At 53.7% G+C, this 17,927-nt stretch overlaps 1 protein-coding gene across 2 annotated transcripts; it reads right to left on the bottom strand.

The window, feature by feature from the left end:
* Positions 1-357: 357 nt before the first annotated feature.
* On the bottom strand, positions 358-17,569 carry NPAS4 (neuronal PAS domain protein 4). Of its 2 annotated transcripts, NM_001287463.1 has the most exon segments (8): positions 1,055-1,083; positions 1,774-3,191; positions 3,307-3,442; positions 3,792-3,901; positions 4,086-4,359; positions 4,469-4,571; positions 4,752-4,903; positions 5,608-5,782. In NM_001287463.1, coding segments are annotated over 8 exon segments (2,397 nt in total).
* Positions 17,570-17,927: the final 358 nt, after the last annotated feature.

The raw sequence follows: 17,927 nt of genomic DNA, 5'->3' as shown, positions 1-17,927 counted from the left end.
TCTGCCCCTCCCCCACTGGGAGGACTGGAAGTCTGGACCAGAGACAAGACTCCAATACCCTCTAGCACTGGACGCCAAAGCATCTTGAAGCTGAGATGTAGCATCTGTTTTGGCTCCCAGCTCTTAGCACAGGGTGGACCACACGTAGAACACTTAGGTGTTGCATGAATGAATGAGTACATGAGTGAATGAGTACATGAGTGAACAAAGAAATACCAGGGCTGTCGGTGCATCTAAAGTTTCCCTCCTGACCCCTAGGCTCCTGTCGGGGCCTCTCAACCTTCTTGAATCCCCACCCTACCCCTTTCACAGAAGAGCTCGACACCAGGGGTACCAAAAAGGCAAACTGGACTTTATTATAAAGTTGGCTACAAAGTCACCGCAGCACCACGAGGTGGCCACCTGGGCAGGCCCAGGCAGTCGGGCAGCCGGGTGAGTCCCGCACCAGGTACACGCACTCGTGCAAGCACACGTGTGACGGCGGCAGGTCTGCCTTCCTCCATCGGAAAGGAACGTAGCGTCTCTTCGCGCCCCCCACCCCAGGCGCGGGGCGCAAAAGTCACAAGAAGGGCCGCCAGGGCGGCAGAGTCCATCGGAATTGAAATCCCGTTACTGGTGTGTAGAGAATTCTACGTGGGTGTCAAGAGCCCCTCAGGGCACAGGCTGGCCCGGATGGGCACTTCCTTTCCCCCACCAAGACCCAGGGGTGACTTGGCCCCCAGGAGTGGAGAACTGGCCCAGGCCCATGGGGCAGCGCGGGGCGGGGGAAGTGAGACTCCCCCATTCTCCGCTTGAAATCCCATTCAAGGAAACTCACTACGAGTGAATACAGATTGAAATGGAAACTGGGATCGTTTGATGTCTCTAAATTTTAAAAAGAAGCTCCCCTCCCTTGTCCTCCCACCTCCCCCCCCCCAAATCCTGCAGGGCCTGGGGAATCAGATCTATCCCCCCTGGCCCCCAGAATCCCCCCAACAATCCCGGGGGGGTGGAGAACGGCTCCACGTCTTGATGACAATATGCCATACTTGACGACGTTAAGTCACAGACTTATTCAAAACGTTGGTTCCCCTCCACTTCCATCTGCAGAGAGAGAGAGACGTACAGTCAGTTAGGCTTATTAGGAAAGATAGGCTGAGGGTGTGATGTACTATTGGCACATGGGATGCGCTTCAAATATTTTGGTCCCATGACTGATCCCCAGGGGCTCAGCAGATAAAGGAGCAGTTTGGATGAATGGAGTGAAACTCTGGCTGTTGTTTGGAAAGGATGGAGCCATAGCAAGGACTCTCTCATGGGGCCAAGGGCTGAGTCCCATTGTCTTTCTCAAACTCCTCTTAAGTCTCACTCTGTATTCCCTTTAGGGGACAAAGAATGCTAAGAAGAGTTCTAATCCTTCTTCCATCAATTTGTTGTGTAACCCTAAGCAAGTTTCTTTAACTCTGGGACCTTGATTATCTTCATTTGTAAAATGGGTTGGAATAGCAGACCTAGGTCCCTCATAGAGTTAGGAAGCACCAACTATTATTCAAGATTCTTTTCTATTTTATCCCACACCCTAACCTTTGCCCTCAAGACCTACTTATCCAGAACTTCCATATTATTTTCCATTAGTACTTGCTCTACACAGCAAGTGAAGTTATCCTAACAACTAGAATAATAAATATCTAATAAAACTGAGGTGCAGAGAGGGGAATTTACTTGTCTAGCTCCACCCAGCGCCTTGTTGGCAAGACAGGAACTTGAGTTCTTGAACATTTTGGCTGGACTCACCTTTATGGAAGCTGTCTTGAACTTGGCTCTGGAGTTGATGCAACTCATCAGTAAACCCATCGTAGGGGAATGCTGAGACACCTGTCTCAAAGGCGGTTTCATATGTGGCCAGGTCCTCCAGGAAGCTGCGGTCTTCTGGGGACAGGTTGTTGCAAGGCGATGAGGCCCCTCCAGGGACCGCTGCCTCGGGATCCTCAGACTCCCATTCCCCATTGGGGTCTGGGGTAGAGAGATCCATGAAGATGTCTTCCACGGGCGTCTCTTCCAGGAACAGATCAGGGTCAGTCAGGAAATCCAGATCCTGGCATTTCCAGGGTTTCAGTTCCAGGCTGAGCACAGGGGGACCAGCCCCCGACAGGGAAAGGTTAGAGTCCAGGGGCTCCAGCCCCCCAAGTGGTTCCAGCCCACCCGTGCCAGCCTCAGCCGAGAAGGGTCGGTCCATGCCCTGAGCCAACTGGCTGATCTGCTGAATGAGACGGTCTATCTCACTCTGCTCCTTCTCAGAATAGTGGAAAAAACTCTGCTTGACTGGTGAGGCCTCAGGTGTAAGCAGGCCTTCGGGCACCAGGGGCACATCCACAGAGAGGGGACCCCGGAGCTGGGCTAGGGCCAAGAGTGTGCAATCCCCATTACCAGGGCTGCTAGGACTTGGGGGCAACTTCTCATAGAGAAAACTGCATCCCTCCTGGGCGAAGTAAGTCTTGCTGGAATTGGGGCTCAGTTGTTCTGGGAAAGTTTGCCTGGGGCTGTTCAGGTGTGCTTGGAATGATGTGCTGGGAGAAGTTAGCTGCTCCTGGGCAGGGCTGCTCAGAGGCTCTGGGAAGGTGGCAGTGCTGGGAAGCAGCTGGTCTGGGAAGGTGGAGGTGCAAGGATCTTCATAGCTTCTCGCTGAGGTTTCAGTCAGTTGTCCTTGTAGTGGGCTAGTCAGTGGATCTGGGAAAGTTGCACTGTTGGGCGTCAACTGATCAGAGAAGGTCACGGTGCTTGGAGTCAGCTGTTCTTGTAGAGAGCTGGATGGAGCGGGCATGTGGGTCTGGAAGGGCTCATGGAGGCTGAAGAGGAAGGCACAGCCTCCTGGCTGGTGGGGTGTGTAGGGTGGCGTGCACACGAGGTCCTTGCTCAGGTCTGCTTGAAGAGAAGGCTGAGGGCCTGATGGGAATGTCAGGTAACTGAAGCCAAGGTCTTTGGGTGCTCGGGGAAGCTCTTCTGATGTTGAGACAGCACCTAGCTCAGGAGCACTGGGGAAACTGGTGCTTCTGGGAGGCCCCATGGTGAAGAGTGGATTAGGGCTGGAGCACTGCTCCTGGGAGAGGATGTTCTCCGGGAATGAGGGCAACATGGTCGGGGTGCCCAGGACATAGGCTGCCTGGGTTTCTTCAGAGTTCAACTGCTGGCGGAGGCTCCAGGCTTCCATGTCACTGGAGAGGAAAGAAGAGGCAGCTGGTAAGGGTCTGGTGTCCGTTCCTAGAGTTCTCTGATTTGTATCTCTTCCTCCACCTTGGCTGCCTCCCAGGCCCCTGCCTTGCAGCTCACCTGATTGGGTAGTTATTGGCAGTAATGGGGCCCTCTGGACCTTCTGAATATAAAAGGCAGTAAATCCATGCCCAGCCTCCAGGCTTAGCCAGCAGTCTCACCACCATCTCTGCCTGAATATCTCCACTTTCAGCCACTGAGGGGAAAGAAGAGATGCAGAGTTAGAACAACCATCAGACAGCACCACCCAAGCTCCCCACTTGCTGACTGACTTCTCCACTGAAGTAGGGTATCCATAACACCTTCTTTTCTGACTGCCATCACCTGCACCATTCAACTCCCCATTTTGACCTCACCACTCAGAGTCCCCTAGTTCTGATTCTATTCTCACCTTGACTCCTTATCGTAATGCTCACCCTATGGCATTCAAAATTGTGCGCCTCTGGTATCTCCCCAACTTCAATCTTGGTCACAGCCCTTCTTGTTCAGATTTCCCATGGCCTTCCCCACTCCCTGCCTTTTTCTCAGCCTCTCTGGACACTCACACAAGCGGTAGTGTTGAGCAGAAGCGTGGCCCAGGTCCTCAGGGTGTAGCAATCCATACCATGATTTACAGAGCAGCTCACTGCGCTCAAAGCCCAGGTAGATTAGGACACTGGGAAGGTGAAAAGGATGAGATCAGCTTTCTGTTTTCTCTGCATGATACCCAGGCATCTCCCTCCCCCATTCCCAGGTCTTCTACACCCTTAGATTTCATTCTCCCTGCCCCTGACTCCAGAAGCTAGGGTCCCCTCATTCTGACCTGCTTTTCTTCTGGGGCCTGAATACTCTGGGCTTACCTCTCTGAGATATCCAGAAGGGCCAGGTCCTTAGCATGACGACTCTGGAACATGGCGAGGAAGAGTGAGGCTGGGCCAGGACCAGGGCCAGGGCCAGGGCCAGGGCGGGGTCTTGTCTCCAGTGGAGCACAGAAAGCTGTGAACACAGGATTTCCTGCCCAGTAGGCCCCAGGTGGGTGAGCGTGGAATCGACCTCGAATAAGCACCAGTTTGTTGCCTGCACTCTGGCGCCTGAGGGACTTGGAGGTGTTGAAGCGACAGCGGAAGAGGCGATCTGGGTGAGTGAAAGAAAAACTAGTGAGGAGGTGAATGGCTGAGGACAAAAATGGGAAGGAGCAGGGCAGTAGGACGGATATTGAATTGAGAAAGAAGGGTGTTCTCACCAGTATCCAGGGCAGAGGGCAGGGCAAGTTGCTGGCGCACAGTTAGGTGGTCAGCTGGATCAATGATGTCATAGATACTGTCACCCTGGGCAACCAGGTCCACCTGGAGAAAGTTAAAGGAGAGATGACCATTAGTGAAGGCAACAAAAGCCAATCTTTGGCATAGAGCATCTTGTAGGGTAAAACTCCCCCTCCCCAGTAATCCTCAGACTCTCAGGACGGGAAAACTCATCGTGTCCCCATCTGCACTGCAGTCCAAGCTGAAAGGATCCTCAGCACTCACCATGGAGTGGCCCAGATGCTCGCTCACACTCTCAGACAGATATAGCAGCTTCCCCTCTGCTGTGAACACAAGCAGAAATCCAGGTAGTGCCGCCACTATGTCTTCAAGCTCTTGAGCTGAGAGAAGCCCTGTGGAGCCCGCCAGAGGAGTGCCTGAAGAGTGAGAAGACAGAGTGAATCGGGAGTAAGACTAGGAAGCAAAACAGAAGTGAGAGACTTTTGGATTGAGTTTATCATGGACCTGCTTCTGCACACACCTGTTGACCTACTGCCCACAGCTCTTGCCCCGGGAACCTGTTGCTGGATCTCTCCAGCTAGCGAGCCCTTCGACTTTTAAGTCGGGGCTGAGGGTTTGGCGGGTCTGTGTTTCAGGACCACGGACAGCGCTCTAATGCCAACCGAACGTTCAGCACCGCGGGCAGAGCGTTGCAACCCGGTGATGCTGTCAGCACCGTGGACAGCGCTTCACCGGCTGCAGATGAGCCCATCCACGGTAGCGAGCAGAGGGTGTGTTTCCCCAGGCTTTGCCTCCGTCCCTGCAACTTCCCAAGCTCCCCTCCCCTGGCTCCCGGAGCGCTTCCGCGCCGGTGAGAACTGGGACCGTTCTGTCCTGGCTCTCCTGCTCCCGTAAGTCTGGCTCTAGGGACACTATCCAGGCTCTCTAACATTTATTCAGTACTAAGGTGAGGTTTGGACAGAACTCAGGAGGCAAAGTAGGAAGTCCTGAGTTCTCCAAGTTCTTTCTCACCCTCAGATCGCAGACACGCTTCCCTAGACCCGCGGCAGTCCCAGCGGGTTCCCTCAGCTTCCTTCTCTCTGAGGCTTCCCAGCTCGAGTCTCAGCCCCGGTTTGCTCACCTCCAGCGAAGAAGACTCCCTTGCGAGTGTAGATGCAGGCAAGACTCATAATGTGCAGGTAGGACAGCCGGACCTTGTCCGCTTCGGCCAGCGGCAGCAGCTCCTTGAGGTTCCGGATCTCAGCGTTGATCTGGTCGCGGCGCGCCTTGGAGGCGCCCTTGGTGGAGCGGTACATGACTAGCGGCTGCGGAGCTCCAGCTCGGGCTCTCCGAACACCTGCGTTTCTGTCCCGACGCACCGGTGGCTTCCTCCTCCTTGCTTTCCCGTCTCACGCTCAGGCTCCTTCTCTCTCTGTCTCTCCTCTCCTGGGCTCCGCTCGGTTGCGCTGCCCCTTTCGCCTGCCTGGTTCCGCCTTATATAGCTCCCGTCAGGCGTGGGGGGCTCGCTTTAGAGAAAGGGGGGGCGGGAGGCTGGGCTAAGCAAGCTGCAGCGGGAGCGGCTGGCTGAGGTAGGGGGGAGCGCGCTCCTCCTCCCTCCCAGGCTTCCGACGTCATCCCGTGACGTAGAGCGAGAGCGGGAGGGGTGCCGGGGGGGGGGAAACGGAGGCTGCGGAGGGGGGCCGCTGCTGGCAGCAGCTCAGCCCAGAGGCAGGCGCTGCTTTGGGAAGGCCTGAAAGGGGGTGCAGGGACCCAGGTGTCCGAGTGTATTCTCCTGAAGGGTCAGGGCTAGGGTTGAGGCTGTCTGAAGCCCCCGGCAGGAGAGTGTGAAGAGGACGGGGTGGGGGGGGGGCTGGGAGGGAGTGTGCTGGTCTGACAACGATTTTTCTAAGGAGGTAAGGGAATGGAGAAGAGCTGAGCGGTACGCAAATTCCCCCTCCTATTTGCCAAAGGTCGAGTACGTCTGGGGCAGGGGTGGGGGCGGGGAAGGATCTTTCTTGGCCTCTGTAGGATAGGCCACAGCCAGGGTTTCTCTCTAGGGATGACTCAGTCTGGGATTCCCTTAGTCACTTTCAAAGAGTGAATCTCCTCCCCCTCCTTTCCAAACCCGAGGCTTGGTGATTTTGCACGGGGGGGCGGGGTGAGGAAGGCGGGGGAGGCGGGTCTCATGGGGGTCTAACTCTCTAGAAGGGATGGGGTCCTGGGGTCCTGAGGTCCTGAGGGGTAGGAACCAGCTGAATTTGGCTTTGGTTCTATTTTCCCACAGTCAAAAATAGGATCACCTACAGCAACGCAGCTGTCTGCAGGGACTCTCCGTTTCTCTGTCAACTAATTAACCTCAGCCACTGATGGGAGAAACTGAGGCAGGGTCCCAGGGCCCGGTGAGGGCCTGGGTTTATCCCTTCCCCCATTGCCAGCCCCCAGAACCAGCGGCTCCCCTCTCCCCGCCCTGATTGCAATCCTCAGTCTCCCCGCGGGCCGGGGGCGGGGGCGGGACCGGGGGAATCCCAGCTCCATATTAGGACAGGAATCCTCCGGCGGCAGCCGCGGCGGCGGCGGCGGGCGGGGCCTGACTGCCTCCGCACAGCTCCCAAGGGCTCCCCCCTGCCTTCAGCGGGGAGGATGGGGAAGCAGCAGAGACGCAAGGGGACCGTGCCAGACCCTCTGCGCGATCCATGCACATACCAGAGACCCCTTAACTCGGGCAGGCTGTCCACATTCCCCTCCAACCCCTGCTCAGTCATCGGCGGTAGGATTCCTCGCTGTCTCTCCTTCTTCAGCTTCCACATCCCACCCCCTCGCTCCGCTCCAGATAGTTTCTTTATCTCACTGCCTGCTTGGTGGTCTGTCTTGGCTTTGTGTGCTCTCCACTCCTCAAATGTTCCCCTTCTGCTCTCTCCAGTCTCTCTTTGTCACCTTTGTCTCCCGCATCATGTTGCTTTTGGCCTATCTCCCTCTTTTCAACACGCATGGAGTTTGAAGGGTGCCTTTGTTTCCCCCAATCAAAGGAGAAGGAAATGAGCTAGGGGACGTTTTATCTGAAATTGAGTTATGTGGGATAGGAGTGTATGTGAAATCATTTGAGGGGCTGGGGGTGAAGCCACTTAAAATTTGGGGGGAAGGGATTGGCCTGATTGTAGAAAGTCCCAGAGGAAGCATGGAGATAAACTTTGACACCAAGGGGTCTTCACTCTTCATGGAAAAGGGTGGTGGCATGAGAGGTAGAGTGGAAGGAGGAGACCCAGGTGAGGAGAAGGCTGTCATAGAAGCAGGTCTCTGGGGCCCCCATCCTGACCTCTTGTGCATTTTGGCAGAGGTGGGGGTCCATCCACATCAACCATCCTGTATTCAGTGATACAAATGAGATGGACAGAAGGGGTATGACTGTCTGTCTACCTGCTACTATCTCTAACCCTATTTATCTGGGTGACAGAAAAAAGGTTCCTTCAGAAAGTATGTCTCTTCCACTTTCATCTCTGTCTGACCCCAGATGTACCCACACACCCCTCGATCAAGCTTCTATTTGGACAAGCCCTTAAAGACCTCCTGAAGTAGGAAATGGCAACCCACTCAGTATTTTTGCCTGGAAAATCCCATGGACAGAGGAGCCTGATGGGCTACAGTCCGTGGGGTCACAAAGAGTGGGACCCGACTGAGTACACACACCACCATTCATTTTTGGACCCCATTCTTGTATGAGAATCCCGGACAGGGTTCCTGTTTTCTCCGCTCACTGGTCCTCTGTCCCTGACTGAGAGACATTCTTATTGTTCCTCTCCATGACGAGAGGTATCTATTGTTTGGGTCCTGCTGGTCTCCACAAGCAGAGCAGACCCGCGGTGAAAGAATGGCGCACTCACCGCTGTCCGTGGTGCTGAATCATCACCAGCTATGTCATATGGACCATAGATGGGTCTGCCTGGGACGTTAGAACTTAAGTCCATACAGACTTCACAGTGAGGCCCCAACTGGCTGTCTCCGTCTCCTCTGAGAATGAATAAAGGAGTGGATTGTGTGTGGGGCGGGGGGTGGGGTGAGGAAGATTTCTGAATTGTAGGAATGAAGTAAATGGGGAGGGAACTGAACTCAAAAAGAGCTCTTGGATTTTTCCAGAATGGACTGGAGGTGGGGTCAGGGGAGGAACTCTGAAAGAGAAGAAGGGCCTAGAAAGGGGCAAGGGAGGGGGCATAGAAGGGCTCATCCTAGTTCGCCCACTCTGAGTCAAGTTAAGAAGCTCTGTATGCCCCAATGTCTTCTCTCCCCAGGCCAACTCCCACTCCCTTTGCCTCCCACCTCCGTAAAATTATTTTTAACTGTGAAGAACCAAAAATAGCTTGGCAGCAGCTTCAGGCCGTGGGAGAGGAGCTATTTATATCACCAGTGATGGTTCCAAAATAGCAAGCAGGAGGAGGGGGGCGGCTGGCACGCTAGAGAGCTCCTGGCTGCTGCTAAAAATACTGGCAGTGTGAGTCATCCTGGCCTGGCTGAGTCACCCCACTCCCTCCCCAAGCAGCAGGCAGCAGCAACAGAACAGGCTAAGAATTGGAAGTCTGAGATGGGGGAGGTATCAGAGCCCATTGACTATAGGAAAGTGGGCAAAGGAGTAAATTGAGAGAGGGGTTTTGGGGTGAGTTTGTAGAAGACATATAAGGAGCAGGAGCCACCCACCTGAACCCTCTGTGTGAGCCTGCAGCATTTCCAGCTATGCACTGCTGCTTAGTGATGCTTGGGCAATTGAAGGGAGGGAGCCAGGCTGTGAGAATGTGCATGTGTGTCTGTCTGTCCTTTTGATTGTGACTGTATTTGTAGGTTTCCGTGTGCCTGTTTGCATGTGTCTTTGTAGCTGTGTTTCTGTAGACCTTTTCATCTGTGCATTTGCTCATGCCCGCATCTATGTCTGTCTTTATTAAACATGTCTATGACTTCCTGGGTTCTATGCAGTTCTGTGTTTGTGCCTGTGTGTATTTACATGTTTGCAGCCTTCTGTGTGCCTCTTTGTCCACGCTTGTGTCCACCTCTGAGTTGGCTCTATGCTTTTCTCTCTCAGCATCTGACGATGTGTGTGGATTTACATGCATCCCTAGCTTCAGTGCACCTTCTGTTGCTCAGATGCCACTCGTTGGGCTCTTGAACCATTTATGCCTTAATCGCCTCTCTCCACCTAGCACCTTCCCTTCTTTCCAGCCCTTGGAACCCCAACCATTTGTGAAGGTCTCTGTTGCATACAATCTCTAGCTAAAAGGTGGAGGAAAGGAGCCCCATATGACCTCTCCCTTTTCTCTTGAACCATCCTGAATCGTCCCTGGCCTGCAGGAGTAAGTGGTTTTCCATCACTCCATATTTGGGGAACTGAGGGAAGAGAAGGGCTTTCTTTAGTTCTAAAAAAAAAAATTTCTGGTGTGGGCACAGGCATGCGCAGCGTGCACACACATACACAACTGAAAGAGAGAATGAGAGAGAGAAAAAAAATATCAAGGTCCCTTCTTTACTGAGACAAGCTCGCATCTGTTGCCATGGCAACCCCGCCCACTCCTTCCCCGAAAAATCACCAAGAAGAGGTGATGGCATCGAGGAGGGATTGGTTGATTTTTTTCTTTATTATTTTTTCCGAAAAAGGGCTTTTTATAGCAAGAACAGGCCGTGAGATCCCTTGCCCATGTCTTATATGGCTTTATTTGGGACCTGGGTGGGGGAGACATCACCCCTCAGCCTCTATCAGAGAGGAGAAGGTATAGCTTTTCCAAAGATACCAAGGAGAATGACCTCCTGGGAGGAAGTTGGAGGGTGAGTGGAGTCTGTTTCTTTAAAACAGCATGGAGGCTCCAGGTTAAAGCTGCTTTTCTGGAGACTTGGGGCAAGGATCTTGACAGAGGACTGTCAAAATGTATCCTGTCTGGCTGTGGACAAATGTTTCTAAGAGAAGGACAAAGAGAGATGGCGGGAGAGAGAGAATATATGAATGCATGAATGAGTCACTGGATGGGTCTTCAGGACAGATGACAAAATACCAAAGGATGCGAGCTATCAATAGTGGTCAGGCCAGACAGGTAGACAAGATGGCTCATGAGAGACCCATTATGGCAAATGGTGGTGCTGCAACTCACCACCAGACCACAGGTGTGCCTACTTGACTTGGACCCCAGGGAAATTTGGGACATAGCCGAACAATATAGGGGAGAACTGAAGCTCATTTTTCCAAAATCTAGTCCCAGCCTGAGTCTCAAATGCATCCTCTAAAGCCTGGCCACCAGCCACTGCAGCCACATCACTTTCTTGAGTGAACTGTAGCCTCCTGCCAAATGACTAGATGGTGGAAAGAAGGGATTCCTCATTTCCTCCTGTGCTTGGCTTGCTGCATAAATGGGGTCACTTGGGGCTGGAGGCTGGAAAGCCAGACCAAGAATCTGACTCTAGAGAGAAACACCTCCTCCCTTCCAGCCAGCTGCCGCCATCCTCAACAGGCAAGGGCATGGCCTGAGGAGGGGGTTAGCTCTACTTGACGTGGTGGAACAAAGAAATAAAAAGATTTGCTCAGATTTGCTCTGACCTGTTAGACGCGTTCTCAGGACAAATCCAGTTGGTATTACTATACTCACTTCATAGACAGTGAAACTGAGCCTCAGAGACAATGATTTACTCAAGCCACACAGCAAGTTATTGGGGAAGCTGGGTCTTAACTCCAGTTCTTGTCCCCAAGTCCAGGCTCTTTCTCTCACACCTTGGGGTAGAGTTGAGGTCTATCTGACCTGCATGCCAGATCTAACTCACCGAGTGCTTTTGCAAATAAAGTTTTATTAACATACAATCACTTGTTTACATATTGTCGTTGGCTGTTTTCACCCTACAATGGCAGAGTTGAACAGTTGCAACAGAGACCATATGGCCTGAAAACCTAAAATATTTACTAACTGACCCTTAACAGAAAAAAGACTTTCTTTTGGAGTAGAGGATGAATTCACACTAGGAATATTTTTGCTTGCCTGCCTCTCTCTCACCTAGAAGCTCTCTGGGCCCAGGGCATACTAAAATGTCATTTCATCTCCTTTCACTCTTCTAAATGCTACGGAGCAGTGGTGTCCCTGTGCTCCTTAAGAGTGAAGAGATTGGGAAGCCCTATGGGCTAGGTCCTTACTAGCTTCTAGTCCCTCTGTAGCCGTGTAGATGGAGCCTTCCCATGCAGGAGTGATGTTCCACATCCTATTCCCCTGACAATATGAGTTGGAGTTAGCAATGAAGAGTCAGGACATCCATTTCATCCTAACCCAACCACAGCCTCAGGACCACACTTTGGGTGGCGATTAAGGTATTAACGGGAAGACAGAATGTGCTGGTGGGAGGAAAATGATAGGCCTGTGGAGTCTCAGGCCTTGTAAAGCCTCCAGTCTAACCCAGGGGAAGAATCTCTATACACTTTCTCAGAGAGATTTAGTAACTTGTGCAGTCAGACAGCTATGAAATAGAATGAGATAAACCCAGAATTTGAACCCAAATTTCCTGATTTCTTCTTCTTTCCACTATCAACTAGGTTGTTCTTTTGAATCCATGAGTTTGAAACCATGTGAAGATGAACAGCTTCCCAAGTACCTCCCCCATCCTGGGTCTAGAGTCTACCCGCCTGCAGTAAAAACATAATCCTCGTATAGAGCTGGTTTGTGCAAAGGCTGCCTCTTAGCAGGCTGTTTTCTTTCTCTTAAGGTCCTTTCATTATGTTATCACTCCCCCAATTCTCCTTGCCTAGGGAAGCATTCAGAACATTTCATCTATTTATGGTTATGAAATCAACAAATCTCATGGGAAGCGGGTACACGCTGGCACCCACCCACTGAGATGGTCAGAGCCAGGTGAGTGGGCTGAGCAGAGAAGGTGAGGGGCAGGGAACCGTGGAGTGGGTGGGAGGCAGAGGGTGTAGCTCAGGTGGGAAAAGATGCAGCTTTCCCAGGCAAGGGCCTGAAAGTAGAGCTGAGAACAGAGGGCACAAGCCATGCAGTGAGGAGCACGGGAGACCAGCCATGTTCCACGCTGAGAAGGAAGATCCATCAACTAAAACTACTCTTTGGCTGCAGAGAAGGGACCCAACATTCCCCCAAGCACCAAGCGGGAGACAAGAGTGCAGATGTCTGCCTTGCCCTCATGGAGCTGGAGCTGTGGAGAAGGAGACAGACCCTCCACACATTCATGCATTAGCTCAGCCCAGTTTCAGGACCCGCTCCATCACTGCTCTCCAGCTGGCGAACTCCTCCTTGTCCTCTTGTCCTTCGGTTGGGTCCAGGACCCCTCCTCGATGCCCCTCACGACCCTCTTTCCCAGCAGCCTCTGGGCCTGGTCTCTGTAATCTCAGCATCCAGCATAGGGTCCAGCCCACAGCAGTGCCTCAGGGTCATTCATGCACACACGTCTGAGGGCTGAGTTTGTGCCTAAGCTCTGTTCTAGGCACTGGTGAGGCAATGGTTTAGAAACACAATCTTGGTCTTCACTCATGGAGCATCCAGGCTGGGGAGAAAGTGAGAACTCGATCTAGCCATTTAGGTGGAAAGACTGCTGTGAAGGAGGCATGCAGGGTGTTTGGGAAGAGCAAAATGAGGGATGACTGACCCTGGGGTGGCTTCCCGGAGGAGGTGTGATTAGGCTGAGTTGCCAGGTCTCAGGTGATGGGCTGACCAGGTTCCACTGTGCTGAGTGGGTGGGGTGAGGTGGGCAGACTGAAGGGTCACAGGACGCTTAGTGGGACAAGTGGTGTTCAGCCACTTGAGCCACAAAGGAAGCCAAAAAAAAGCCACCCAAGCCTGGGGCCATGTGTACGTATGCACAGCGTGAAGGTGCCGGAGGGCAGCTGCTGTTTAGGGCAGCTGATCCCCACTTTGACCAGGAAGTTTGACTCCCAGGGCAGGACTGAGATGAAATGGCTCAGTCTTGAGCAGAGAGATCTGTGGGCAAAAGGCCAATAAATTCTCTGGGGAAACGCAGGTGAGTGGGAGGGAGCCTGAGGCTCAGGCAGGAGAGGGTGGAGGCCAGGAGGCAGGCTCTGGAGTGAGACACCCACTCAGAGTCCTGGCTCCTCCACATCGGGCAAGTGAATCAACCTCTTGTGCCTCAGTTTACCTATCTGTCAAATGGGGATGTGAGGAGAACAGTAGCATCTGCCTCAAAGGATGATGGGAAAATTAAATGAGTTAAATCGTTAAAGCACTTGGAATCATGCCTGGCATACAGAAGGGGCACAATCAATGCTGAAGGATGGAATCTCAGTCACTGTTAGCTTCATGAAAATAAGATTTTCAACAAGGTTCTGGAGAGAGAGCAGGGCCGGTTCTGGAGGTGGCACGTGCCCTGGCAGCGTGGGTGTGGGGACAGGGCCTGGGCACCCCCCGGATTTTCACAGCCTTGGTTCAGCTGGGTCTGAGCACCGGCTGGGGTGGGGCAGGCTGGGGGCTGCAACAGCTTCAAGGAGAAGCAGAGGAGATGACAGTTAGAGGCCTGGAGAGGTCTAGGGAGGCACACAAAGTCTTCCTGGGGCTCCGGTTGGTCTCAGCGCGCTCCTTCCCTGGGCTGGCCCCTGCACAGCTCAGCAGGTTCAAGGACAGAGGCCCTGGCTGCGCTCAGTGACCAAGTTCTCCCTGCCATTTTCCTGGAAGTCAACTTGACCGTGTTCTTCCCCAGCTTAAGGTCCTCATGGCTGCCATCTCTCCCTGTTACTAAAGGTCCTCCTGGGCCTCACACCGCTTCTCCCCACAGATGCCTAGGCCACTGTAGGCTCCAGGTTCAAGGGTTTCCTTGTTATCATCTCATGCATCTTGTAACATGAGAGTTTATGGATTTGACACTTCAGTTCAGTTCAGTTCAGTCGCTCAGTCGTGTCCGACTCTTTGCAACCCCATGAATCGCAGCACTCCTCCCTGCAGCCAGGCCTCCCTGTCCATCACCAACTCCCAGAGTTCACTCAGACTCACATCCATCGAGTCAGTGATGCCATCCAGCCATCTCATCCTCTGTCGTCCCCTTCTCCTCCTGCCCCCAATCCCTCCCAGCATCAGAGTCTTTTCCAATGAGTCAACTCTTCGCATGAGGTGGCCAAAGTACTGGAGTTTCAGCTTCAGCATCATTCCTTCCAAAGAAATCCCAGGGTTGATCTCCTTCAGAATGGACTGGTTGTATCTCCTTGCAGTTCAAGGGACTCTCAAGAGTCTTCTCCAACACCACAGTTCAAAAGCATCAGTTCTTCAGTGCTTACCCTTACCTATGCCTTACATACCTAATCATGTGTTAGCTCATTGACACACCTCACAGGGGCCCAGTGACACCCAGGCTATTGTTATTTCCTCTGGAACCTGGGCTCAGCAGAAAGCAAGCCTGCAGGGAGTGTCCCATGAAGTCTCAGGAGAGACTGACGGGATTCAAGGCTGGGGTGACCACAGAAGAGCAGTAGGTCTGGGCCCAGGCCAGTGGCAGCAGAGAAGCCCTAGGAGCAATCAGGAGACCACCCCAGAGTGGAAAGAATGATGACCCCCACCCCCTGGGAACCTGGAACTGCAGGGAGTTGATCAAACCATGGCAAGAAGTGGGTAGCAGCAGTTATGGTCTATTGACAGAGAAGCTTCTGGAACCAGGAAAAGATGAGCCCTAGATGAATGGGGAGGGGACACCAGGAAGCTTTAGGAGAAAGGACCACCTTGTTGAGGAGAAGGCTCCTGACTCACCCAGTGCAGACAAGGGTGGGCTGGAGGAGCCTTCTCCAAGGATTCGAAGGTCTGGGATGAATTGGAGGTGGGCTCAGTGTAGATCTCAGTGGATCATGTTTGATGCACATGTTTGAGTCCTGGACAGGAGGGTCTAGAGACATGGGTTCTGGTCCTGGCTCCACCACCAGCCTACTGGGGTGTTATATAAGCCCCATTAGTTCCCCTATTTGCAAAATGACAGGTGAGTGGGTTGAAGCCCTTGGCTTGGAAGGGCCTTCCCATCTCTGGCACTCTGAGCATCTCTGGGCCAAGGGCCCAGCTGGCTGGTACCTCTCTGGCTTTACAAGTCCAATGCTGCTGCCCTGAGACATAGCTTCAGGTGGGGATGAGCCCATGTGCCCAGGGCCAGGGTCTGAGTGGACCTGATGTCTCCCAGAGGACTGAGTCCTCAGCCCTGGATAATCAGGGCCATGCTGGGCCCTGCAGACCTGGCCCCTGTGGATATAGCGGGGCAAGGGAGGTGGAGCCAAGTACTGGTATGGTTTTCCTTCTTCAAACCCAATCCACCAGGGGCCATTCTCACAGGCCTGTGCTAAGAGCACCAGGGGACTCACCGTTGGGGGATCCAATAGGTTCCAAGGGGTGTAAAACAGACCCCAGGTCATCCTCAGGTGGTCAGCACAGCCTGTGGTTGAAGCAACTACTACTTCCGGTATTGTTTAGCTTCAGTCTGGTGGGAGGAAGAAAGTCCCCCTAGAAGTGTCCCGCAGACCATCACGGAGAGTGTCCATAGCCTGGCAAGGGACCCTGCTCAGAGGATCCCAGGCCCAGGCTCAGAGGGACCCTCAGAGATCATCCCCCTGGAGCAACTCAGGCCTCATGCAGAGAATGGAGTAGCCTGAGTGACATGGCCCATCCTTGGGAGCCTGAACCAGGAACCTGAGTCACAGCACAATGACCTTCCGAGCACCTCTCAAAGGCTGGTCTCCGAGATCAAGGCAGAGAGAGAGAGAGCCTGGGCCAGGAGGCAGGGTTCTGGGTCTTAGTCTCAACAGCACACTGACTTGCTGTGTGACCTTGGCAAATAACATCTCTTGGAGGGCTGCCTCAGTTTCCCCTTCTGTGCATTGAAGGTGTGGCCCTGACAACGGATGCCCCTTGGAATAACCATTTAAGTCCAGGGCTAACTTCTCCAGAACATGAACCTCTTTCCTTTGCCATACTTGGTGCCCGCTATAGGGCTGGATCATACCCACCTTTGGGTCTCCAGCCCTGGTCCAAAGTAGGGGCCCAGAGATGTCTGGAACCTACGCAGTTTCATGCATACTTGGGCATGGTCAAGTACTTCACAGCTGTCTTCAGTGAGTCCTGGTCAAACACCCCTGCAGGGGTTGTAGAGAATGTAGGCATCATCAGGATTGGGTGGGAGCAGTTCAAAGAGCTGGGTCCACAGACCCCAGCCAGAGGCTGCAGGCCACGCCTCCACCCAGAAGCCAGCTGTAAGCAGTATGGAGAAGGCCTGGCTCCAGAAAGTTCCAAAGAGCTGGTGGGTTTCCAGAAGCTTCTGATGGCAGTAGATGTTTGTAAGCAGCCACCTGGTTATTTGGTCATGGAGTCCATGGGATCCAGAAGCTTGTCCAAAGTAATCATCCATCCAGAAAGTCTACCTAGGTCTGGACTCTGCTGGGAAAACGAAGCAGCTGATGCTACTGCCGTGAGATTCGTCTGTTCCCTCGGTTAGGTACAGGGCAGGAACTGGAGACTGGCACACCATGCCAGCTGTTTTCAACACTAAGCCCCAGGGAAGACGACTGTGGCTAGGAAGTCAGCATCCCTGGGCTCTGGCCCATGTCATCCAGGAACATGCCATGTGACCTTGGGCAAGTCCCTAAGCTTCTCTGGGCCTATTTCTCTTTCAGTTTAATGAGAGGGTTGGAGAAACTGCTGAGGGTCCTTCCAGCTAGGATCCTGACCTGACCCCAGGCTGTCCCCAAGGAGAAAAAGACTAAGGCAGGCAGCTGGAGGGAGCGTGGGTCTTCAGAGACCCAGGGTGGCCCAGCCAGCAGCGAAGTCCTCACCTGGCATTTTCTCTCAGTGGCCTTGTCCAGAGGGGATCCTCATACGCTCTAGGCCTGGCGTTTTCTTTCCTTCCAAGGCTCCTATGGAAGGAGAGTCTGCCTGTTGGAGGGAGATGGAGAGTGGAGGGGCGGGGCGGGAGGGGAGAGGCAAGGGCAGGCCCTCCTTTCTCCAAGGTTGGAAGGTCCCCAAAGTGGGTTGAGGGCGCTAAGATTGGGGAGGGGGTGGGGCAGGGCCCCTGAGGCTTCCCGGGCCCAGGCCCCGGGGCTCACGGCTCGGGGGCGGGGGCAGTTCTCGGGCCCTGGCTGAGCCGCCACTCCGCCGGTTGCCTTTAAAAGGCGCCAGCGCGCGCGCATCAGCAGAAGGGCTGCGGCTCTCTTCCAAAATAGGCAAGAACTGGGAGGCCGCGAGAGATGAGCTGCGAGCATCGCAGACGTCACCCGGGGCCTCCCTCCCCACCGCCTGCATCAGGTCTCCATGGCAACGGCGTGCCGCGGCCGCAGATGAATGAGCTACAGCGAAGTAGGGAGGAGCGCGCGCACTCGGTCTCTCAGGCGTCCAGGCAGAGAAACTGCGCCAGGAATGGGGTTGCAGATCCGGCGCGGGGAGGAAGGGGGCGCCCTCGTATTCAAACGACTCCAAGACCCATTCATTCCCTACTGATTCTACTATGTCTTGGGAACGCGGGCGC

This window comes from Ovis aries, chromosome 21, assembly GCF_016772045.2.
Source record: "Ovis aries strain OAR_USU_Benz2616 breed Rambouillet chromosome 21, ARS-UI_Ramb_v3.0, whole genome shotgun sequence".
Taxonomy (NCBI): Eukaryota; Metazoa; Chordata; class Mammalia; order Artiodactyla; family Bovidae; genus Ovis; species Ovis aries.
The sequence above is the reverse complement of the archived record's forward strand: the minus strand, read 5'-3'. Positions and strand labels throughout refer to the sequence as shown.